This window comes from Triticum aestivum, chromosome 5A (assembly GCF_018294505.1).
Source record: "Triticum aestivum cultivar Chinese Spring chromosome 5A, IWGSC CS RefSeq v2.1, whole genome shotgun sequence".
NCBI lineage: Eukaryota > Viridiplantae > Streptophyta > Magnoliopsida > Poales > Poaceae > Triticum > Triticum aestivum.
Window position 1 is genome coordinate 512,478,043 of NC_057806.1, and position 20,801 is coordinate 512,498,843.

Genomic DNA, 20,801 nt, shown 5'->3' on the forward strand with positions numbered 1-20,801 from the left:
TTGATATTTTGTATGGTATTAATTGCACGCTAAATATGTTGAGTGCTCACCATTGGAGAAATCTAGGTCGTTGGATTGGATGTTGATGGCCGAGATAAACCGATCCGCCCCTTTGCTTTTCTTTATATTGCTATATAAACCAGTAAAAGCATACGTATAATGCACGTTGATATCGGGAGAGAATTAATTGTATGTTGATGTAGGGAGAAAATTAATTGCATGTTGATATTAGTATGGTATTAATTATGTGTTAATTAGGCGATTAGCATAGACGCTGATATTTGGTATGCTATGAACTGCACGCTAAATATGTTGGGCGCTCATCATTGGAACAATCCAGGTCGTTGAATTGTGGTTTGATGATCGTGATTAATTGCATCGGCTTCTTTGAATTTTTTTAATATTGGTAATATAGATGCTTATGCAGCATCCCAATTTTCAATAAGCTTATGGGCAAATACTAGATGTGCGCGCTGGTGGTCAGAGAGAGTAGGAAGAGAAAAATAACGTGTATAGATCTACGGTGCACATGCCGTAGAAACGCAAAATGATGCCCCGTTGAGTGCATCTGGGTTTGAGTAAATCTTGCTCAAAGAAAGTCAAAGCAGCTTAGCCTAACTCCGAGCGACGACCCGATCCAGCTGAAGCCCGGCCCGGCCCGGCCCGGCCCGGATAGGGACTATAAGTATAACCGAGGTCGTCAGCCTGACCCTCATCTCTTTCCCTCCCCGGTACCCAGAATATTCTGGGGACAAAACGGAAAAACCAGTCTCCAGCAGCTCCCCGATTCCCTCCATCAGTTTTCGGTGTCCCCGGCTCCGAGCTCATCCACTGCTCCTGCGACGTCGCCGGCCGCCGCTCCGGAGCCCCCCTCCTTGCCGCCGGCACGCGGCCGCTCCGTCTCTCGCAGGTTCGTCCCCGTGCCATTTTTTCATTCTCAGATCGAGGGGTTGACCTTCGGGAGAGAGACAACTGTGGCCATCCATGGGCCATGGCGATGCGTCGGTGAGCCGCCGCTCCGGTTAGCGGGAGGCGCGGCCGCCGGGGCATGCTGCTGTGAGTGGCGGGGAACATGGGCGCGGGGTCGGTAGATCTGGCGGGGCCGGGCACGGGGTGGCCGGCGCTCGCTGTCGGTGGCGGGGATGATGAAGCGCTGTCGGTGTTGGATTTTGTTTTGTCCCTTCTTGGAAGAAAGGAAACCATACAAGGGTCTATTATTGCTTTCGTTAAGCAGTCAGCTAGTCATTCATTCATTATTGCTTTTGTTAAGCGGTCCGCTATCCATCTGCCATCCTGTGGCCTTGGTGAATAGTGATGGATGCTCATTTGACGTGGTATGATTGAACCCGGCTTCGTCAGTCAGTCGTCACGTTTGCTAATGTGGCCGGTCAGTTTCTTCTACATATCTTGATTGAATAGACATGATTAGGCCTCACGATTTTACTAGTTACATTTTGTACCACGTGTTGAAACAAGTTCTACGCGGCTTAGTATAAGATGTTATTGTTTGCCGTAAGAAGTCGGAGTCCTATGATTATGATATTTTGTTGCCATCTTAAGCTTTTTAACTTGCGTGGGTGCAGAATGGCGCTCAACAAGGAGTACACTTACGCGGACTTGGAGAAGGAGCCATACTGGCCATTCGAGAAGCTGCGGATCTCAATCACTGGAGCTGGTGGGTTCATAGCCTCCCACATTGCAAAGCGCCTCAAGGGCGAGGGGCACTACATCATCGCCTCTGACTGGAAGAAGAACGAACACATGGAAGAGGATATGTTCTGCCATGAGTTTCACCTTGCTGATCTGAGGGTCATGGACAACTGCCTCAAGGTAACCACTGGGGTTGACCATGTTTTCAACCTTGCAGCTGATATGGGAGGGATGGGCTTCATCCAGTCCAACCATTCTGTCATCATGTACAACAACACTATGATCAGCTTTAACATGCTTGAGGCTAGTAGAATCAATGGTGTCAAGAGGTAACAATCCATCCAGTACTAGCTTCTATGGACCTCTTGTTTTTTCACCTAGGGAAGCTATAAGATGCTAACTGCTATTTTCTGTTTATGTCTGTCTTTTTTCGACAAAGGTTTAGGTCTCTCTGTCCAAAGAAAATCCTATAAATGCATAAACTGCCAACATATAGTGTGCATTAGGCAGCAGTATGTCCACTTATAATAAAGGGGGCTTATCAACATCTTTGTTCAGTTCATGGATACAGAGAAATGAATGTTCCACATTAAGTACATTATTAGGGAAAAGTAGTAGAGTTCTTATTTATGCATCATAGTTATGTTTGCTGACGGATAACATTCAAATGGGCCCATATAGGGGAAGTTTTTATTGGTGTACTTTTTGCAAGGTGATGGGTTGATATAGTGACTCTTTGTTACATTGGCGTTAAGACCAGAAAATATTAAAATCTTTGAAGACCATCTTATCTGCCCCTATCTTTTATCTCACAATATTCATTTACATAATTAGTGTCATATTTAGCAAATACGTAATGGTTTGGTAAGCTTAGAAGCGATAAAAAAAAAACTGATCCTTGAAAACATTGTCCTGAACTCATCACAAGAAAGAAGAATATGTGTTCAACTAAAATAATTTTGACCTAATGCAGAAAGTTGCAGTTTTGTTTAGTCAAGCAGATGGAAGGAAGGAAAACATATTACAACAGCAAAACAACAACCTTAACAGCTGACTGAAACTAAATGTTATTGAACTTTAATTTCCTTCCTGCAGGTTCTTTTATGCCTCGAGTGCTTGCATCTACCCTGAATTTAAGCAGTTGGAAACTGTAGTTAGCTTGAAGGAGGCAGATGCTTGGCCTGCAGAGGTTCCAAAACTTTTGCACTTATATATGTTTCTTTATGAACTAACACCTTAATTATTGTGATAAAATAGTACTAACTTTTGCAATGCCTTATCTTTAGCCTCAAGATGCCTATGGCTTGGAGAAACTTGCCACTGAGGAATTGTGCAAGCACTACACAAAGGACTTTGACATTGAGTGCCGGATTGGTCGCTTTCACAATATATATGGTCCATATGGGACATGGAAGGGTAAGATTTTATATGGTAGTTAGTAGTATCTAGGTGTTTTTCTTAATGTGTTGGGTTTTTTTTTTGCGGGGTAATGTGTTGTTTGCTAGCTATTAAAGTTTGACAATTGTTTTGGCTATATAGGTGGAAGGGAGAAGGCACCTGCTGCTTTCTGCAGAAAGGCTCTAACCTCCACTGACCGGTTTGAGATGTGGGGAGATGGTCTGCAGACTAGATCCTTCACATTTATTGATGAATGTGTGGAGGGTGTCCTCAGGTATTTTTTTTACCAACTTATGTTTATATAGTCCAGTATTTCTTATTTTTTGCTATCAAATCCGGTACTGGTATGCCTACTTTTTTGCTTTTGCTGAAATATGCCTTAAATTAGCATGGAATAAATTTTGCATGAATTACACTATTTAGTGTGGATAATAAGACAATTTGTGCTGAGATGACAATTAATGGACGGCAGCTTTAGTTCTGATTTCCAAGAGAAGCATCAGTTGTTTTAGCTTTCTAGACTTAAAAGTTTCATATGAGATGTTGATTTCCATTCGACAGAATTGCAATTTGAGAACCACCTGTTGGTAGATTAGTTTCTTAATTGAGTGTGATGGCCCAGCAAGCAATTTTATCTCACAACTATTCCAAAAGCTGCAGTGATTTAATTTACTTTAGGATAGGAAACTCAAAAGTTCTATTGCAAATTCTGTGATGTATAGGCTATTCTTTTCAAAATACCGCACATGTGTTCCTGATGAGTATCATGTTAAATCATTGAATCATCATTCTCATCCTACGATAAATAAATAAATTATAAAGTTCTCTCCTTTGTTGAAGAGCAATGTTATTTTCATGGCTGTCTAAAGAATTGTTTTTTCAACCTTCAGGCTCACAAAGTCTGATTTCTGCGAGCCTGTAAACATCGGAAGTGACGAAATGGTGAGCATGAACGAGATGGCTGAGATAGTCCTGGGCTTCGAGAACAAGCAGCTGCCCATCCACCACATCCCTGGCCCCGAGGGTGTCCGTGGCCGTAACTCTGACAACACGCTCATCAAGGAGAAGCTTGGCTGGGCTCCAACCATGAGGCTGAAGGTACCCTCCCAAAATTTTCAGAAGATTCTTTTTGTTCTGTTAAGTCACACATATACAGATGCTCATCAGTCGTCAAACTGAATCCAAATTCTGGCTGCAGGATGGGCTCAGGATCACGTATTCTTGGATCAAGGAGCAGCTGGAGAAGGAAAAGTCTGAAGGCACCGACATGTCCGCATACGGAACATCCAAGGTCTGCACCACGCAGGCACCGGTCCAGCTTGGCTCCCTCCGCGCCGCAGATGGCAAGGAGTGAACACTCAGCTCTAGGCAAGGAGATCAGTTGTTTGTCAGTTGTCACACCATTTCTTGGTTCAGTCTGAACTTTCACATACTGCATGAGATTTATAGCCTTTTGTGCTGTTGTAAACGGGAATAACTGCTTGGTGCAAGAGGATGTTATGTTAAACATTTTATTTATATACATGTAAAATCTGGTCAGTTCGTTCACATGAAAACAATGAAATAATAGTTTATTACTTTGTGAGATATTTACGAGCCATTGTTTTGGACCTTCTTTTAGAACGATAATTTTTTAGGGTATCTTCTGAAATAACAGAAAATATATTTTTAGCAGAGGAGGATATATATTTGCTCTCAACTTTTAGGAGTATTTTTCTGTCTTGACATTTTTTTAACCCCTCTCTAGACACGGCGTTTCCTATTAATTTCTCGAGGCATAGAATAGATGCCCAAATCGAACAGGCTGACCGTCTTTATTTGGTTTTCGGCCGGTTCCTTGTTCTCTTTTTCTTTGTTTCTTCCTTTTCCTTTTTTTCTATTCTATTTTTCAAATTTATGAACATTTTTTAAACATGTGCGCAGCTTTTAAAATTCGTGGCTATTTAAAATTTATTAGTGTTTTTTGTATTCATGATTTTCTTTTTAAAATTCATGAATATATTATAGAATTTGTAAACTTTTTTAAAATTCACAAATCTATAATACCTAAATAGTTCATCCCTACTACCTTATTTCTCTAAACATGCAAGGTGTCCACATCATCATCAGCCACATATATATTCTCCACCAAGCAATGCGTCTACATGCAGCCGTGAGACATGCATCCTTTGGCCCATCATAACTGCCATGCAAAAAATGCAAAAGAAATCGATTCCAGTCTTATTTATACCGCACAACGAAGCCCAATCGTCTCATTAGCGGGAGCAACTAGTTAATTGAAACCACTAATTAAGGAGTTCTCGTTGCAAAAAACACTCTACTTTTCCGGGTCGCGACAAATGGCGCACATGCAGCGCGCCACTTGTCGCAACCTGTGAGTTTTCTCTTTTTCGTAGATCCGTTTATTCAAAACGTTTTATCTCTTAAATCGTGCGTCCAAATCTCGAACCATTTTCACCATTGGATTCCTCGCGTCGAGATCTTCAAAACTAGATCCCATATTGATAGATTTTGATGAACTTTTTTTTTACGAAAAAACTGGGAGAAAAAACCGGGCAAAAAAACCGAACCGGGAGCACGGTTTTTTTTCCCTTTCCGAAAGATGCACGCCCGTGCCTCTCGCAAAATCACAACCGTGCCTCTCGTGGAAGCAAAACCGTGACTCTCGTGTAAGGAAAAAAACAAAAAACGCGTTTTTTTTCCGTTTCCGAGAGGCACGACCGTGACTCTCGCAAAAGCACAATCATGTCTCTCGCGAAAGCAAAACCGTGACTCTCGCGAAATAAAAAAAACAGAAAACGCGTACTTTTTTTCCCTTTCCGAGAGGCACGGCCGTGACTTTCGCGTAAGCACAAACCTGCCTCTCGCGGAAGCAAAACCATGACTCTCACGAACGAATAAAAAAACAGAAAACGCATTTTGTTTTTCCCTTTCCGAGAGGCACGGCCGTGACTCTCGCTAAAGCACGACCGTGCCTCTCGCGGAAGAAAAACGGTGACTTTCACGAAAGGAAAAAAAAGAAAACGCGTTTTTTCGTGATTTTTTTTTTCAAAGTTTTTTTTATCGAAAAGCTAAGAAAGACCGAGGGAAAACCAAAACGTCAAAAAAACCCGTTTAAAAAGCCGAAAACACGTGTCGCGCTCTGGACGCTCGCTTCGGATTTTGTTTTATTATTTTTCCGCACGCGTTTTCGGCTTTTTAAACGGTTTTTTCCGGGTTTTTTTGACGTTTTGGTTTTCCCCCGATCTTTCTTAGCTTTTCGATCAAAAAAATTTCGATTTTTTTTTTGCAAAAAAGCGCGTTTTCTTTTTTTTTTCTTTCATGAAAGTCAGGGTTTTTCTTCCGCGAGAGGCACGGTTGTGCTTTAGCGAGAGTCACGGCCATGCCTCTCGGGAACGAAAAAAAACGCGTTTTCTGTTTTTTTTTTCTTTCGCGAGAGTCACGGTTTTGCTTTCACGAGAGGCACGGTTGTGTTTTCGCGAGGGTCACGGCCGTGCATCTCGGAAAGGAAAAAACAAAACGCGTTTTATGTTTTTTCTTTCGTTCGTGAGAGCACGGTTTTGCTTCCGCGAGAGGCACGGTTGTGCTTACGCGAAAGTCACGGCCGTGCCTCTCGGAAAGGGAAAAAAAGTACGCGTTTTCTGTTTTTTTCTTTCGCAAGAGTTACAGTTTTGCTTTCGTGAGAGGCACGGTTGTGCTTTCGCAAGAGTCACGGCCGTGCCTCTCGAAAACGGAAAAAAACACGTTTTTTATTTTTTTCCTTACACGAGAGTCACGGTTTTGCTTTCATGAGAGGCACGGTTGTGATTTTGCGAGAGGCACGGGCGTGCCTCTTTCGGAAAGGAAAAAAACCATGCTCCCGGTTCGGTTTTTTTGCCCGGTTTTTTCGTCCATTTTTTTGTGAAAAAAAAGTTCGTCAAAACCTATCAACATGGAATTTAGTTTTGAAGATCTCGACGCGAAAAATCCAATAGTGAAAACGGTTCGAGATTTGGACGCACGATTTAAGAGATAAAACATTTTGAATAAACAGATCTACGAAAAAAAAGAAAACTCCCAGGTTGCGACAAGTGGCGCGCTGCATGTGCGCCACTTGTCGCGACTTGGGAAAATGGAGTGTTGTTTGCAACAAGTACTCCTTAATTAATGATTTCACTCATTAGCAATTTATTCTAAAACAAAAGGAAACCCAATCATCTCATCTAAGCCTGATCTGAAAAATATCTAGTCCTGATCTGAAACAAAGGAAGTCCAACCGTCTAATACTTTTTCCACGCCCTGCTTCGTTCCATCTTTCTCTTCTCTCAATAAAGAATGATCAATCTTTTACATCTATACTACTTATAAAAAAGCAAATATTATCTTCTCTAAGTACACCCTACAAAACATACACAGATACATTACCATCGCATGATTAGTCTCACTAAATTCAATCTAACGGCTAGCCTTAACCTAATATGTTCTCTATGTGCACTTAGCAATTTACATTGACTGACCGTACTCCATCGCGAAGGAAAATATGAAAGTCCATGCTTGATCAACTAGCAAACTATAATCACGGACACATCCTATTAAGAAACTAATCACGGGTGCGTCTAATTATTAGGAAAATAATCACAAATGCATCCTATTATTAGGAAACTAATCACGAGCGCATCTTATTATTAGTAAAATAATCATGCGCATCCTATTAAGAAATTAATCACAGACGCATCTAATTATTAGGAAACTAATCACAGACGCATCCTATTAGATAACTAATCACAAACACATCTAATTATTAGGGAACTAATCGCGAGCGCATCCTATCGTTTCCTATCAGGGAATCGCGATCGCGAGTCGCCTGCCGTCACTAGCCCACCACCCACGCGAGCCACAATGGGAGACCCGCGAGGAGGAGCTGCGGCTTCCTCCGAACACACACACGTGTCGTCGCCGCTTTCGTCTTCTGCCTGGAGGCCAGACCATTTTTCTACTGACTGCAACGACTTCGTCCACGTCCTGGCATGCTCACCGGGAACCACCGGCATCCGCATCGACTTCAGCTTCGTCCATAACTCCCACGCTGACAACCACCCACCGCCGACGCCCTTCAAGTGGGGGCAACGCTGAGTATCCTGGACCAGTATAAGCAGGCCAAAAAATCGAGTGGAGGCATTTGCCCCCACAGCCATGCATGTAGATTCGCCTGGTCGCCAAACATTGTCGTCCTCAGGGCGGCGCAGGTCTCGGCCACTACGCAGCAGGTGAAGCTAATCATGGTCCCATCTCACTCGCCCGAAGCCACCGCCGACTCCCTCAGCTCTGACGCGTGCTGCTCCGTTGGACACGCTTGTCCAATACTCATGCGTGGACGAGGTCGTCCAAAGACATCCTATCTTTGTCGGACGCTGGAACTCCCCACGCGCCGGTGCGTGGAGGCCGCCGCTCAAAGCTGGACGACTGATTCACGTGCGTTGACAACGCCACCCAGCTGGTGAGAGGACACAGTCGCCACGGCCGCTCGCAGGCCTGAACGACGGAGACGCTCGCCTTCACGCGAAAGCGCCGCACACACGCACTAATTAGGTAAGTACGAGTATTGTTATTTTTACTGTCATCTCTACCTCCCCGGTGGTGACACATCTAGAAGTACATGAACCAGAGATGAGGCAATGAGAAACAAAGGCGCGCTGGAGCACACATAGTTGGGTTTCAGGCAACCAATGCCTTCTTTCTTTATTTATTTTTCACTGATTTTCGCGTACCTGCAACAGACATCCCTATATTTTTAAGTACTGACTACCGGTTATTACATGGCCAACTCATGACTACATAGTAAACTCACAGACAAATTTGCTGAACAGGACCTTACTTGTAGTCATGAAATTATGTTTCACTGAAAAAACCCAAAAGTTTGCATAAGTTTTAGTGAAAAAAAACTAAAGTTCGCATAAGTTTTACTAAAATACCCTGAAGTTTGCATAAGTGTATTTATTTGTCCAGCAGATACATGGCAATTGTAATTTTACCTGAGCATTTTCGTGCCGCCCTTATCTACAGTTGAGTTAACATGTTTTCCTGATAGAAAACTTGGACCACATACAAGAGAAGCAAAAAATGCATGTTGATTATGATGATAACAAATGTAGGATATTTTGTGGTCATGGTAAATTCTCATATCATTTATTTTATTGCATTATTGCACTCTACATTACATACTACGCACGACTACTTTAGTAGAGGTGACGGGTTCGCTTCATACAGAGAGACCAACTATGTTTCTCCGAATATCTTGAATCATGATCCTTATGACTTCATCTCTACTACTTATAAGAAGTATATTTTTTCATTTGACTATTTCCTGACTTGAGAGGTAATGTATGTTTTATCCACTAGACTTGCTAAAATTGGAAGCATGTCTGTAGTCTTTTCTTTTTCTAAACCGGCATCTGTTGGCCTTTTTTTTGCCACTGTTATTCTTACAAGTGGTAGCCTACGCATGTTGAAGACCATTTTCAAATTATTTATCTTCGTATCATTATTACTACAAACTGAGAGGATATTTGTTATATTGTCAAAATTTTAGAATGTTGAGCCTTAAAGAAATGTGTAGTACTCAAGTAACTGTTCCAAGATGTCATATTAATGCTTTTGTCCAGTGAATAACAAGTATAATTATGCAATTTATCACTGTAATTTTTATTTGGTTTACATGTTCTATTTTCATAATAAAGTAAGTCATTTTTCTTACTTCCAGACATTACGACACTTGTGTGCAATAGTAGAATCGGATGGTCCAACTAGCATTTTTTTGTCTTGTTTCACAGCTAATTCTATGCAGTCAAGACATCTCTACACTTCTCTATCTGACAATGGCTTCCTCTTTTCAACAAATCATAGAGGTCTCTTCCCACTATTGTGGTTGACACTCAATTGCATTAATAATTCTTAACTGGAGTTTGTTAGCACAGAAACGGTTCCTTAGTTTGTCCTAAGTGACATTTTCATGTGTGATTATACTTGCATAAATCTATGCATCTGGAGAATTATGATGAATCTTCTAAATAATTTTGAATTTTGTACATTGGAACACCTGGTGGTCTTTTAATACATGAGACATGTTGATTAAGGAGAAACGATATTTCAAATTATTTGTATGAGTTGGGAATAAGAGATTGTGTATTTTATAGGGAAATTTCAAATTTATGAATAAATTGTCTTGTATTAAGTTTATTATAATGTGTTAATCCAAATAGACGTACGTTGCACGTGCATACTTATTAGTTCAAATAGACGTGCGTTGCACGTGCACACTTACTAGTTGGCTATAAAATAGGGCGCGGCGGCTAGGTGGCGATCCCCTCGTGTGGTATGCTCTTGTGGCACGGACGCCGCTCCCCATCGCTTCCGGTGTATCTGTATGTCTTGTCAAGGTTGTAGTCCTGCCGGTGGAAATTGGTTGCTTTCACTTTGGTGTTCCACTCCTCTCTCTATGTTTCGTCGAACCTAGCTCCGGCGCCGTTGAGAAAATAGTGGACGTTCGTTCCAGTAGTATCCAGTGGGATCTGTACAAGAGTCATGTGATGGCTTCCTTTTGGGTCTGGGGGACGAGTAGGTGGAGAGGCTTGGCAGCCAACGCCTCGGCCGTGTCATGGAGATTCACAAAAACTGTTTCTTGGAGCGTTTATCATTCAACAGGGTGTGGCCGCACCGGATGGGTCTTCCCTCTTCGGCCATAGGTTTGTCCCGGCGACACAACGGCAACAAAGTACTAGCGTATCAGGATTCAGGATCCCTTGAATGGAATTCATATTGAAAACTTGCTGAAGGATTTCTGTCCTCTGATTGATAGTGTCATCATAAGGTATTGTATAGTAGACAAACATGCCCACTGTCCTCTAGCCTCTGCCACTCTTCCTTCCTATTGTTATAGTGATATTCTCTATTACTTTGGATTGTTATTAACCTACATATTAATATGATTTCTGTCGGATGTGTGTAGTTAGATTGGAGTGGGTACATTAATTACTAGGTGTGCATGTTCATGCCCCACAGGTGTTCTTTTACGTTGATGCTTTCCTCCCATTGATTTCTTTTGTCATGCTCCGTGTATCCTTCAAGTCAGTGGATCTTTTTTTATTCTTGATTCCTGCACATTAGGTTGCTGCACTTAAGTTCTTATTTTAGTTGTTCGATAGTCTAAAAGGAGAACTTCTCGAAGGCAGAAAAATTGTATTTGTCGCCATGGTTGGGGATAATGACACATGCAAAATATGGTTGTACGATGAGTAATGGTTTCCACTTGCTTGCATAATGCAGTGTTTTCATAACAATTAGCCTTCAAGATCGGTGAAATTTTCAATTTATACCCATTATTATCTCAACCAACCTGTTTAGCACATTGCACATATTTGCCTCAATTTACAGAAAGGCAAGCTAGACAGGTTTTCAATGTGGTGTGTTCAAACATTCTAATATATATTTATTGGGACAATCATATTATTACATATTAATCGGTTGTAATCCCAGTCAACTTTTAATTGGACAATGTGATTTTTAGGATAACATGTTAGGAATTTAGGTGCAAACAGTAAAGATTGTGAATGGCCCATACAATTGTTTATGACCAATTGTCAAATTTTTACATTGTTTTACTCTATGCGCATCTCTTCTATTAGTATTTTGGAATAAATGTTCCGCACCAACACGTGGGGAATTAGCTAGTATTTTTAACTAATTAAATTATTTCCCTGAAAATGCCGGTGAAAAACCATTAAAAAGCAGCAAAGACTCGGATAATTCCATGAAAAATTGCAAAGGCTATATGTCGCCGATTTTGAAATATAGCCCATGCTTGCCTCATAGCACCCTGATGCGAGCTGGCACAGTACCAAAGCCTGTGGAAAGAGAGGGTTGGTTTTTTTTCTGGTTTCGTTTCTTAGCGGGGTTGTGTTATACGGTTATCTTTCTTTCTTTGGCCATCGGTTTTATTAGTTTTTCCTTTCTTTTTATCTATTTTCCTTCTTTTTTCATTGTCTCCTTTTATTTTTATTTTTATTATTTCATTATACTTTTTGTATTTTCCCCTAATTTTATTTTCTGTGATTCGGTCTTAGGAAAATATGAATATTTTTTCCCCGCAAAAAATATGAATATTTTTAATACATGATGAGTATTTTTCTAATACACTATTAATTTTTTAACACGTGATGAATATTATTGAACCCTCTGTAAAAATATATAAGATCGTTTAGGTAACTACTTTAGTGATCTATGATCTTATATTTCTTTATAAAGAGGGTGCATGATGATTATTTTTGAAATATATAATGAGCATTTTTATTACACACTGAAATGTTTTGTGAAATACATGATGAATATTTTTTAAATACATGACAAACACTTTAAGTATGCGATCGACATTAAGTTTGAATTACAAATGAATATTTTTATGAAATACATGATGATATTTTTTAATTTGCTATGAACATTTTATAAATACACGACTTGCAATTTTAATACATGAGGGGTATATTTTTAATGCATAATGGATAATTTTGGAAATATATGGTGACCATTTTTTAATGCACCCCATCCTCCCAACAACATATAGTCACCCAAACCCGTGAACCGAACTAGACTAATCCAATACAAATTACTCACCTCACCCCCCCCCCCCCCCCGCGCACACAGACACAGAGAAAACAAGTCACCTAACCCCAAATACATAGTAGTCGCAAACCCGCATTGCACACAAAACCGCTAACTAGCCCACAAAGGAAATGTTGCGATTACCATGTAATAGCCAGTTTGCACGACCCCGTTGTAACCAGTAGATCTCCTCTTGCTCTAAAAGATTTTCAGTAAGAACAAAAATCTCTTTTTGTCATGCTTGGGAATGTGCATTCATAGTACCCCTTCGAAGCTTTTCTATATCTTTTTTGAGTTTATTAATACTTTTTTCGTACCTCTGAGTATATCACGGTCCCAAATGTGCAAATCCACATTCACCGCGTGTACCCTCAACTAGAGACGACCCAATACCCCACATCTTTGCTTTTTCCCATGATGCACGTACAATTTATACAACTGACTCTTCTTGGAGCCATCAAGCTTCAAATTGTTTCAGTCGACTCTTTGGGTGGTTAAACATATTACCCTTAAAATATTATGTATCCAGGATGAGAGGACGATGATTAGAGTGTACATGTTCTTCATTTATGACCGTAGTCCGAGGAAATTTGTTCGTGCTTTCCACATTACAAACTGCACGGTCAAGTCTCTCCATAATATCACCTCTCCTCCAAGTGAAAGGACCCCCAATACATCCCATGTATTCCAGACCGCACTCTCCCAAACAATTACGAAACTCTCACATCATAGCATTTGGTCTCGCATTGCCACCCTCCTTTTTCGAAGAAAGTACGATTTCATTAAAGTCTCCCAAAACCACCCAAGGTGAAGTGATTACCCTTATTGTGCAAGTTTTGAATATCATCACACAACAAGTTACGATCGCTCTAGTTCGGATGACCATAAAACACTGTAAATGCCATTGTACAATATTTTCATTCATAAATAGAACATCAATAAAATTAGCCAACACATAGTTTAAAACAATCAATAAAATGACCCAATGAGGGTTGGCTTGGATGGTGGGCTCGTCTACATAGGATACCATATTAGGACATAATCAACCGACTTGCTACAAAAGTGCCGCAGACCGTACTAGCTATAGACCTGAAATGGGATGGGCCGAACTGATTATGCATGTCAAGTAGCTCCCTCTACATGGGTGAGAAGGCGGATGTAGCCAGGTAGGTGCACTCACGCTAGGGCGGGACCTCTGGATTGGGGTCTCAACGCGCGGTCCTACAGTAAGGCAAGGTGAAAATGTAGATGTAGTGTACAGCTTGGCTAAAGGTTATATTTCTTTGGTCTAGTCTTGTGCCAAAGCAGTGCATCAGTGACTCAGACCAAGCGATGTTATGCGCAAAATAGTACACCTCTGATCAGAGCAAAATGTGTTATCACTACCAACTTTTGAGTTTGGAAGTGCGTCATGTGGGTTTTCCTCTAACACAGGATGTAAGATCCACATCCCTCTGTCACCAGTAGATTTTATAAGTAAATACGTTTTTTCAACAAAATAGGTTAAAGGAAGTATTTTACTTACAATTTTGGGCCAACGGCTCGGTGACTATGATCGTTAAGTTTTCTTCTTTAAAATTCATGAATCCACTTTTCAAAGCGACATGTGGAGTACGTATTGTATTTTATACGTGCTCAACCCTCTTCCCACTAGCTGAGCTATGTGTGATGAACATGGGCCATGACCCGCCTATCCCACAACAAATACGATGCGGAGCATCCTACGGTTATCCCCATGGACCTACCATCGTTTCACGAAGTGTCAAGAGGACCCATGACACGAGCACGAGCTAGAGCTCTCGAGACCGAGGTGAATTCTCTCCTTAGTGATATTGCATATGATCCTCTCGAGACATGGCTACTACCTAAGTCCGAGATGTTGTGCATGATTAGGTACCAAGAGGACCCTCCCGAAGATGCACGTGAAGACGGACAAGTCGCCAAGTCCACATATGAAGAGGAATGCCGAAAGTAGAAGAAGGCAGCTCCAGGGCCCGGACATCCGGCCGTTGGAGACATCCACTACAGCAACGATCCAGCAGCCGAAGCTACAGTACCCGGACATCCGGCCCCGCTCCAGCCCGGACATCCGACCACTGCCCGGAAATCCGGCGCCCATCACAAAACATGCACAAAGCTGAAGCACTTCAGCTCGGACATCTGGCCACCCCGGCCTGGACATCTCCGGGCCCTCGTGAAAGCCCGGACATTCGGCCCGACGCCCGGGCGTCCGGGCTCCCTTGTCTGCGAACAGTGTAATGGCCGAGGCCCATGTACCCCTTCGCCTTCCTTGACTATATATATCTTCTCCTACCTACGTTTTAGGGCTAGCAAAATAGTATCTCATTAGAGATAGAGCTTTGCTCATCCATCACGGATCTACTCCACGAGAGAGACCGCGGCCCCTCTTCGGAGAAGATCCCCTTGGATTCAAGACCCCCTTTTGGGTGGCCCCATCAAGACCTCCTTTGGAGAAGAACCAGTTACCGTGTATCGTCCCTTCACTACAAGAAATATGTCAACTTATGACCACCACTATTGGTCACTGAATGGTCACAAATTTCCATTTATGACCTTTTTGTGACCAAAAACATAAGGTCAAAAGTTGGGCGTCGTAAACTGACTATAGCGACCTTTAACAAAAGGTCGTTGATCCTATGACCTTCTGTTTTGGTCGCTAGCTCTCTCCCCAGGCCATGTCGGATCCGACGTGGCAAAATTGTGACCAATTGAAAAGGTCGTTGATAAGATTCAGCCCGGTCCAATTCGGTGTCTATATGGGCCGAGCCCAACAATTCAGCCCATTTAATGTTATTTTTCTTTTTAATTCTGGTCAGATACATGGGCCTGGCCTAACAATTCAACATTTTTATTTTCTGGGCCATTACTATTAATTTTCTATTTTCAGCCATATTATTTTTGTGCTGGTCCCACTGGTCAGATTGGTCCCACTTGTCATGCTGATATCACAATTGCACCCACACGTCAGAAATTTGAAAATTTGTCAAACAATTCTCATAAATATGTCCCCCTGGTCAGGTTTCCATTTCATAGTATTGAAGTTATATACACAATCAATATTTCAAACAGACTAGAGCGAATGAAATTCATCCAAAACAACACTAAATATTACAATACATTATATGCTACTCTGACTAATATTACACTCTGCCTGATATTACAATACATAATATGCTACTCTTGCTGATAGGCTTCACGACTTCGCACTTCATACTTCACCTATGAAAAAAAGAAGAATAAGAACCTGTAGGCAGCATCAAACATAGCTTATAAGCAAGAATTGACAATAAGATCAATTTAACAAAAAAAGATTTTGATATATTTATACAGTTCACAAGGTCAGCTGACTATTAACGGCTTTCCCATAGATTACAAACAATTATGTGTACAAGGCAATTCAACATTTAAGTTGGAAGATGTTCATTAGCAAAATAGAAATGGCAATACACAACTAAATTGGCTATTAATACATCAAGCATGACATGACAACAGCTGCTTGATAGATTTTATTAAACATGTATGAAGCAGCAGCACACATAGACAACAACAATATATATAAAGGATTATAGATTGCATAACTGGTCAACTAATCTTCCATCTATATTTCTATCAGCAGCACACTAGATAGGCCACACATTTATTCCTACAGTACAGTGAGGTAAAAACAGATTATGGTGCCTGCCAAGTGAGGTAAAAACAGATTATCAACAGCACACTAGATAGGCCACACATCTATATTTCTATCAGCAGCACACTAGATAGGCCACACATTTATTACATTGACATGGTGGTGGCTGGCTAGCAATCATGGCTGCTAGCTCATGCTGCCAGTGTGCATGCACATCTCCCTGCTAGAACCAACCCAACCCAAACAAAGCAACAGTAGCAAACCACACATGTACAAGTAAACTTCAGTACGAAACAGTTTCTCACCGAAAGGAACTACCAAAGCATTTCCAAGAATTTCGAAGAAACTGCCTCAAGTCGATTCAGCCAAGGATATTATTTCCCACAAGCAAAAAACTATGGTTCAGCTCCCACATGGGCATGGGGTTTTTTGGGTTTCAAGAAACAAATCACAGAACTGGATGGGCATATGGAAGGTACATTGTGAATCTACGGCGTCAACCTGCTGGAGTTACTTGTCCTCAGTGATGAGCAGCTGCTTCCTCCTTTGGCTTGGTCATCTGGACAGCCAAAAAAAACATGCAACTGTAAGAAGATGGATTGATGGTAAAAAGAGTGAAGAATTGTGATTCAGTGAACAGAAAAGCATATGTACATTATAATACTGCAGACAACAAAATAATAAGCCTAATATGAAGATAAGTGTTTTTCTTATTGATGGCTGTAAGATGGACTAATGGTAAAAAGAGAGAAGAATTGTGATTCAGTAAACAGAAAACAAGACGTTATTATTCAGCAGTGATACTCGATATTTGACAAGTATGGTTTCATGTATACAAGTTAGGCAGAGCAATGTACAAGATAAATCATTTTATATAAAGCGTGTCGAATCAATATCTAAAATGTTATCGAGCAAAGCATAGAAACAGAGTCCCAAAAATCTAATTAGCTGCTGTGGCGACAGCCACGCGGCAAGCCGGCAGCGGCAGGCTGGGGCAAGGGTTGGGGAGGAGGCAAGTGTTCTTAGGTTATTAACAGGGAAACTGGGTGATTAACATCCCAAAAAAGAAAAAAACAACTTAAAATATTGAGTGCGGCAGCAACATCTACTTGTTACTGGAGTCCCAGTTCAAGATGGCCAAAGGCCACTTGGCACCATGGAACCTGCACAATTTCCATCATATATATGAATGAGTTAGGAAGTAAAGTAGAGTTGAACTACCCAGCCTCATACATGTATATAAAGTGTGCTGCACTGCTGCTACAGAAAGTTTCATAGGCTTTCAAGTGAAGGGATACACGTTGTTCAACTGCCGTGTTTATTTTTTGTTGTTGGGGAAAGCAATAGCTTAATCAGTTCACTTCTCTAATATTATGAACAGCCTATCACTCAAATAGTCCTTGAGTGCTAATATAGTATTGCATTGGTAAAAGAAACATGTCACCACGAAGAGCTTTAACAGTTAGCACCATTTTTTATTAGAGAAGTTTAGAGAGAAATTTGAGAAATCTATATTAGAGAAAACTTCAATGCATACAGAAGTTCTCTCAAGTCTCATTGCAAATATCAAGTGCATACAGAAGCTTTGGTTTGAGTGGGAATGGTATGAAAGGGGCATATAAGGACAATATACTCAAGAGTTGCATATCTACATAGAAATGATGCTGATCACATAAGTAAATAACAGTGAATGACAAACGATATGCACTTAAGAAAAGTGAGCAGCAAATTCAAGCAATAAACTAAACTGATATAAGCAATTCTCTGATGCTGTATCGTAATACTTATATGTCACAACTGAGCGCTAATTCTGAGCTATAAAACACCACAAATCAGAACTCCATGTACCAAAAGACTACATGATATGCTTATCTAACACAGCAACAGTAGCAGCACAACACCAATCAAGAAGCTGATTCCACTAACAAGCAGTCTAGCAACACATCCGAGTCGAGTAACAGCGCCAAAGCAGGGGAGGAACGAGGAAGCGGCAGCGCATACCTTCATCTTGGACTTCTTGGCCTGCAGCTTCTTGGCATGCTCCTCCTTGGCCTTCTTCTCCCCTGTAAACACACACACACACACACACACACGATCAATTCAAACCCAAACAAATCAAATCACGCTCTTCATCTGAACCGCTACTGATCCATGGAGAAAGAAACCGACATGGAGGGGAGAAAGAGCACGAGCAGGCGGTCGAACACGGTGATCGGGAGCGCCGCGTCCTCGGGCACCTCCTTGGACAGGTACAACGGGTACCTCTCGGCCGCCTCGCTCCCCTCCTTGGGCAGCATCACGCCGTCCTCCTGCGCGCCGGCCTCCTCCACCGCCGCCGCCAAGCACCTCCCGATGGCCCGGATCCTCCCACTCCTCCCGTCGATCCCGACCCCCTGCCACCGCACGCCACACGCTGGGCTCATCGCCGCCGAGATCTTGGTTCGAGGGAGGGGCGTGGCAGCGCGGTGGTGGGATGTTGGTTGGAGGTTGGAAGGGGAACTGGTTACCCGGAGCAGGAGGGAGGAGGACGTCGACGGGAGATTGGATCTCTTCTGATGAGGGAGGGGAGGGGAGAGCCGAGGTCGTGGCCGGCGGCGAGGTGAGGGAGATGGGGGAGGTGGGTGGCGGCGATGGGAGGGATCTGGATCTGAGCGTTAGGGTTCGTCACGCGGGGAGAGAGAGGAGTGGTGTGCGGTGGGGCTGGAGGTGGAGGTGGAGGCCACGCGGAGGCGGACGGCGGCGGATCTGAGGGAGGGAGAGGGGAGACGGTGGGAGACAGAGGCGAGGCGGAGAGGGAAGGACGGTGGCGGTGGCGATCTAGAAAGGAGGAGGTGGCGGCTGTGATCTGGAAGGGAGGAGGAGTGGTGTGCGGGGGAGAGAGGGGCTAGGGTTCGCTGCACGGGGGAGAGGGGAGAGGATCTGAGGGGGAGGGAGAGAAAGAAAGAAAGAATGGAGGCGGGGGGGGGGGTGGGTGGGTGGAAAATGTCCATGAGGACAGACCTAGGGTTTCGGCTCGGGTGGGTTTGGGCCTTTGGATCCGGAAGCATCCGACGGTGGTTGATGCGTGATCCGCGTGATATGCTCATGGTCCAATCAGAACGCAGCAAACCATTTGATGACCTTATGACCAATATAAATTGGTCGTGATCGATTCAAGATAAAAAAATTCATTCCATTTTTCAGTGCTCAAAATGAGTATTTTTGTGAAAGTCCTATCAAATATTTGTTCAAATGATTCCATATTTCGCACAAGTTTGCATCTTGGAATGGCAAACAATATTGACAAAGGGAGTTTTTATTTTCTTTGGACGAAAAAACCATTTTCCATTTTTCGAGTGCCCAAAAGGAGGTTTTTTTGTGAAGAACCTATAATATATTTGTTGCAAAATTGGACCGAATCATTTTTTTAAAATACTAGGCCATATTTCATGCATAATTGACCAAATGGTTGGGTGTAGAAAGTTTTGATCCACCTCTCGTGAAAAAGACAAATTTTCGCCGATTCAGGTGGAAGCGGGTCAAATTTGAACTGTAGCTGCCTTCTAGTTTGCTCTTTATTTTTTCCAAAAATTATTTCTAGGTACATAAGTATCTATTTTATCAGAGAAACACCAAAAAAATTCCAAGATTCAACCACTAGCTAGGAACGGTCATTCCCGCCGTTTTGACCGCATTTTGAAACGGGCATAAAAAATTCAAAAAAAATCAAAAAAATGGAAAACCTTCGCATTGTGTCATCATATGTGACCAAGTTTCCAGGAAAAATAATAAACTTGTAATACGACAATTATTTTAAAAAAGTGTTCTCAGAAACGAGCTATCACGTGTGGAGATCAATGGCTTTCAAGCCAAATGATCAATCTTATGGCCACATTCATGGCATAGTTTGTTCAAATGATCTCATATTGTGCACAAGGGTGCATATTGGAATGGCAAACAATGTTGCCTAAGAAACTTTTCATTTTCGTTGCACGGAAAATTCATTTTCCATTTTTCGAGTGCTCGAAATGAAGTTTTTTTGTGAAGGACCTACCATATATTTGTTGCAAAATTGTACCAAATCATTTTTATAAAATATTAGGACATATTTAATGCACAATTGACAAAATGGTTGGGTGTCAAAAGTTTTGATCCACCTCTGGTGAAAAAGACAAATTCCCGCCAATTCAGCTGGAAGCGGGTCAAATTTGAACTGCAGCTGCCTCATAGTTTGCTATTTATTTTTTTCCAAAAATCATTTCTAGGTACGTAAGTATCTATTTAATCAGAGAAACAACAAAAGTTTTCCAAGATTCAACCACTAGCTAGGAACGGTCAAGCCCGCCGTTACGAACGCATTTTGAAACGGGGATAAAAAATTCAAAAAAAATCAAAAAATTGGAAAACCTTCGCATTGCGTCATTATATGTGACCAAGTTTCCAGGAAAAATAATAAACTTGTAATACGGTAATTATTTTAAAAAAGTGTTCT

The 20,801-nt window shown here is 41.9% G+C and overlaps 1 protein-coding gene across 1 annotated transcript; it reads left to right on the top strand.

Moving 5' to 3' along the window:
• Positions 1-697: 697 nt before the first annotated feature.
• LOC123104418 (GDP-mannose 3,5-epimerase 2) lies at positions 698-4,635 on the top strand. The gene is made up of 7 exons (XM_044526262.1): positions 698-910; positions 1,584-1,979; positions 2,746-2,839; positions 2,937-3,066; positions 3,190-3,322; positions 3,939-4,146; positions 4,247-4,635. The coding sequence occupies exons 2-7, from the start codon at positions 1,585-1,587 to the stop codon at positions 4,400-4,402; spliced, it is 1,116 nt and encodes a 371-aa protein (XP_044382197.1). The 5' UTR covers positions 698-910; position 1,584; the 3' UTR covers positions 4,403-4,635.
• The last annotated feature ends 16,166 nt before the right edge of the window (positions 4,636-20,801 follow it).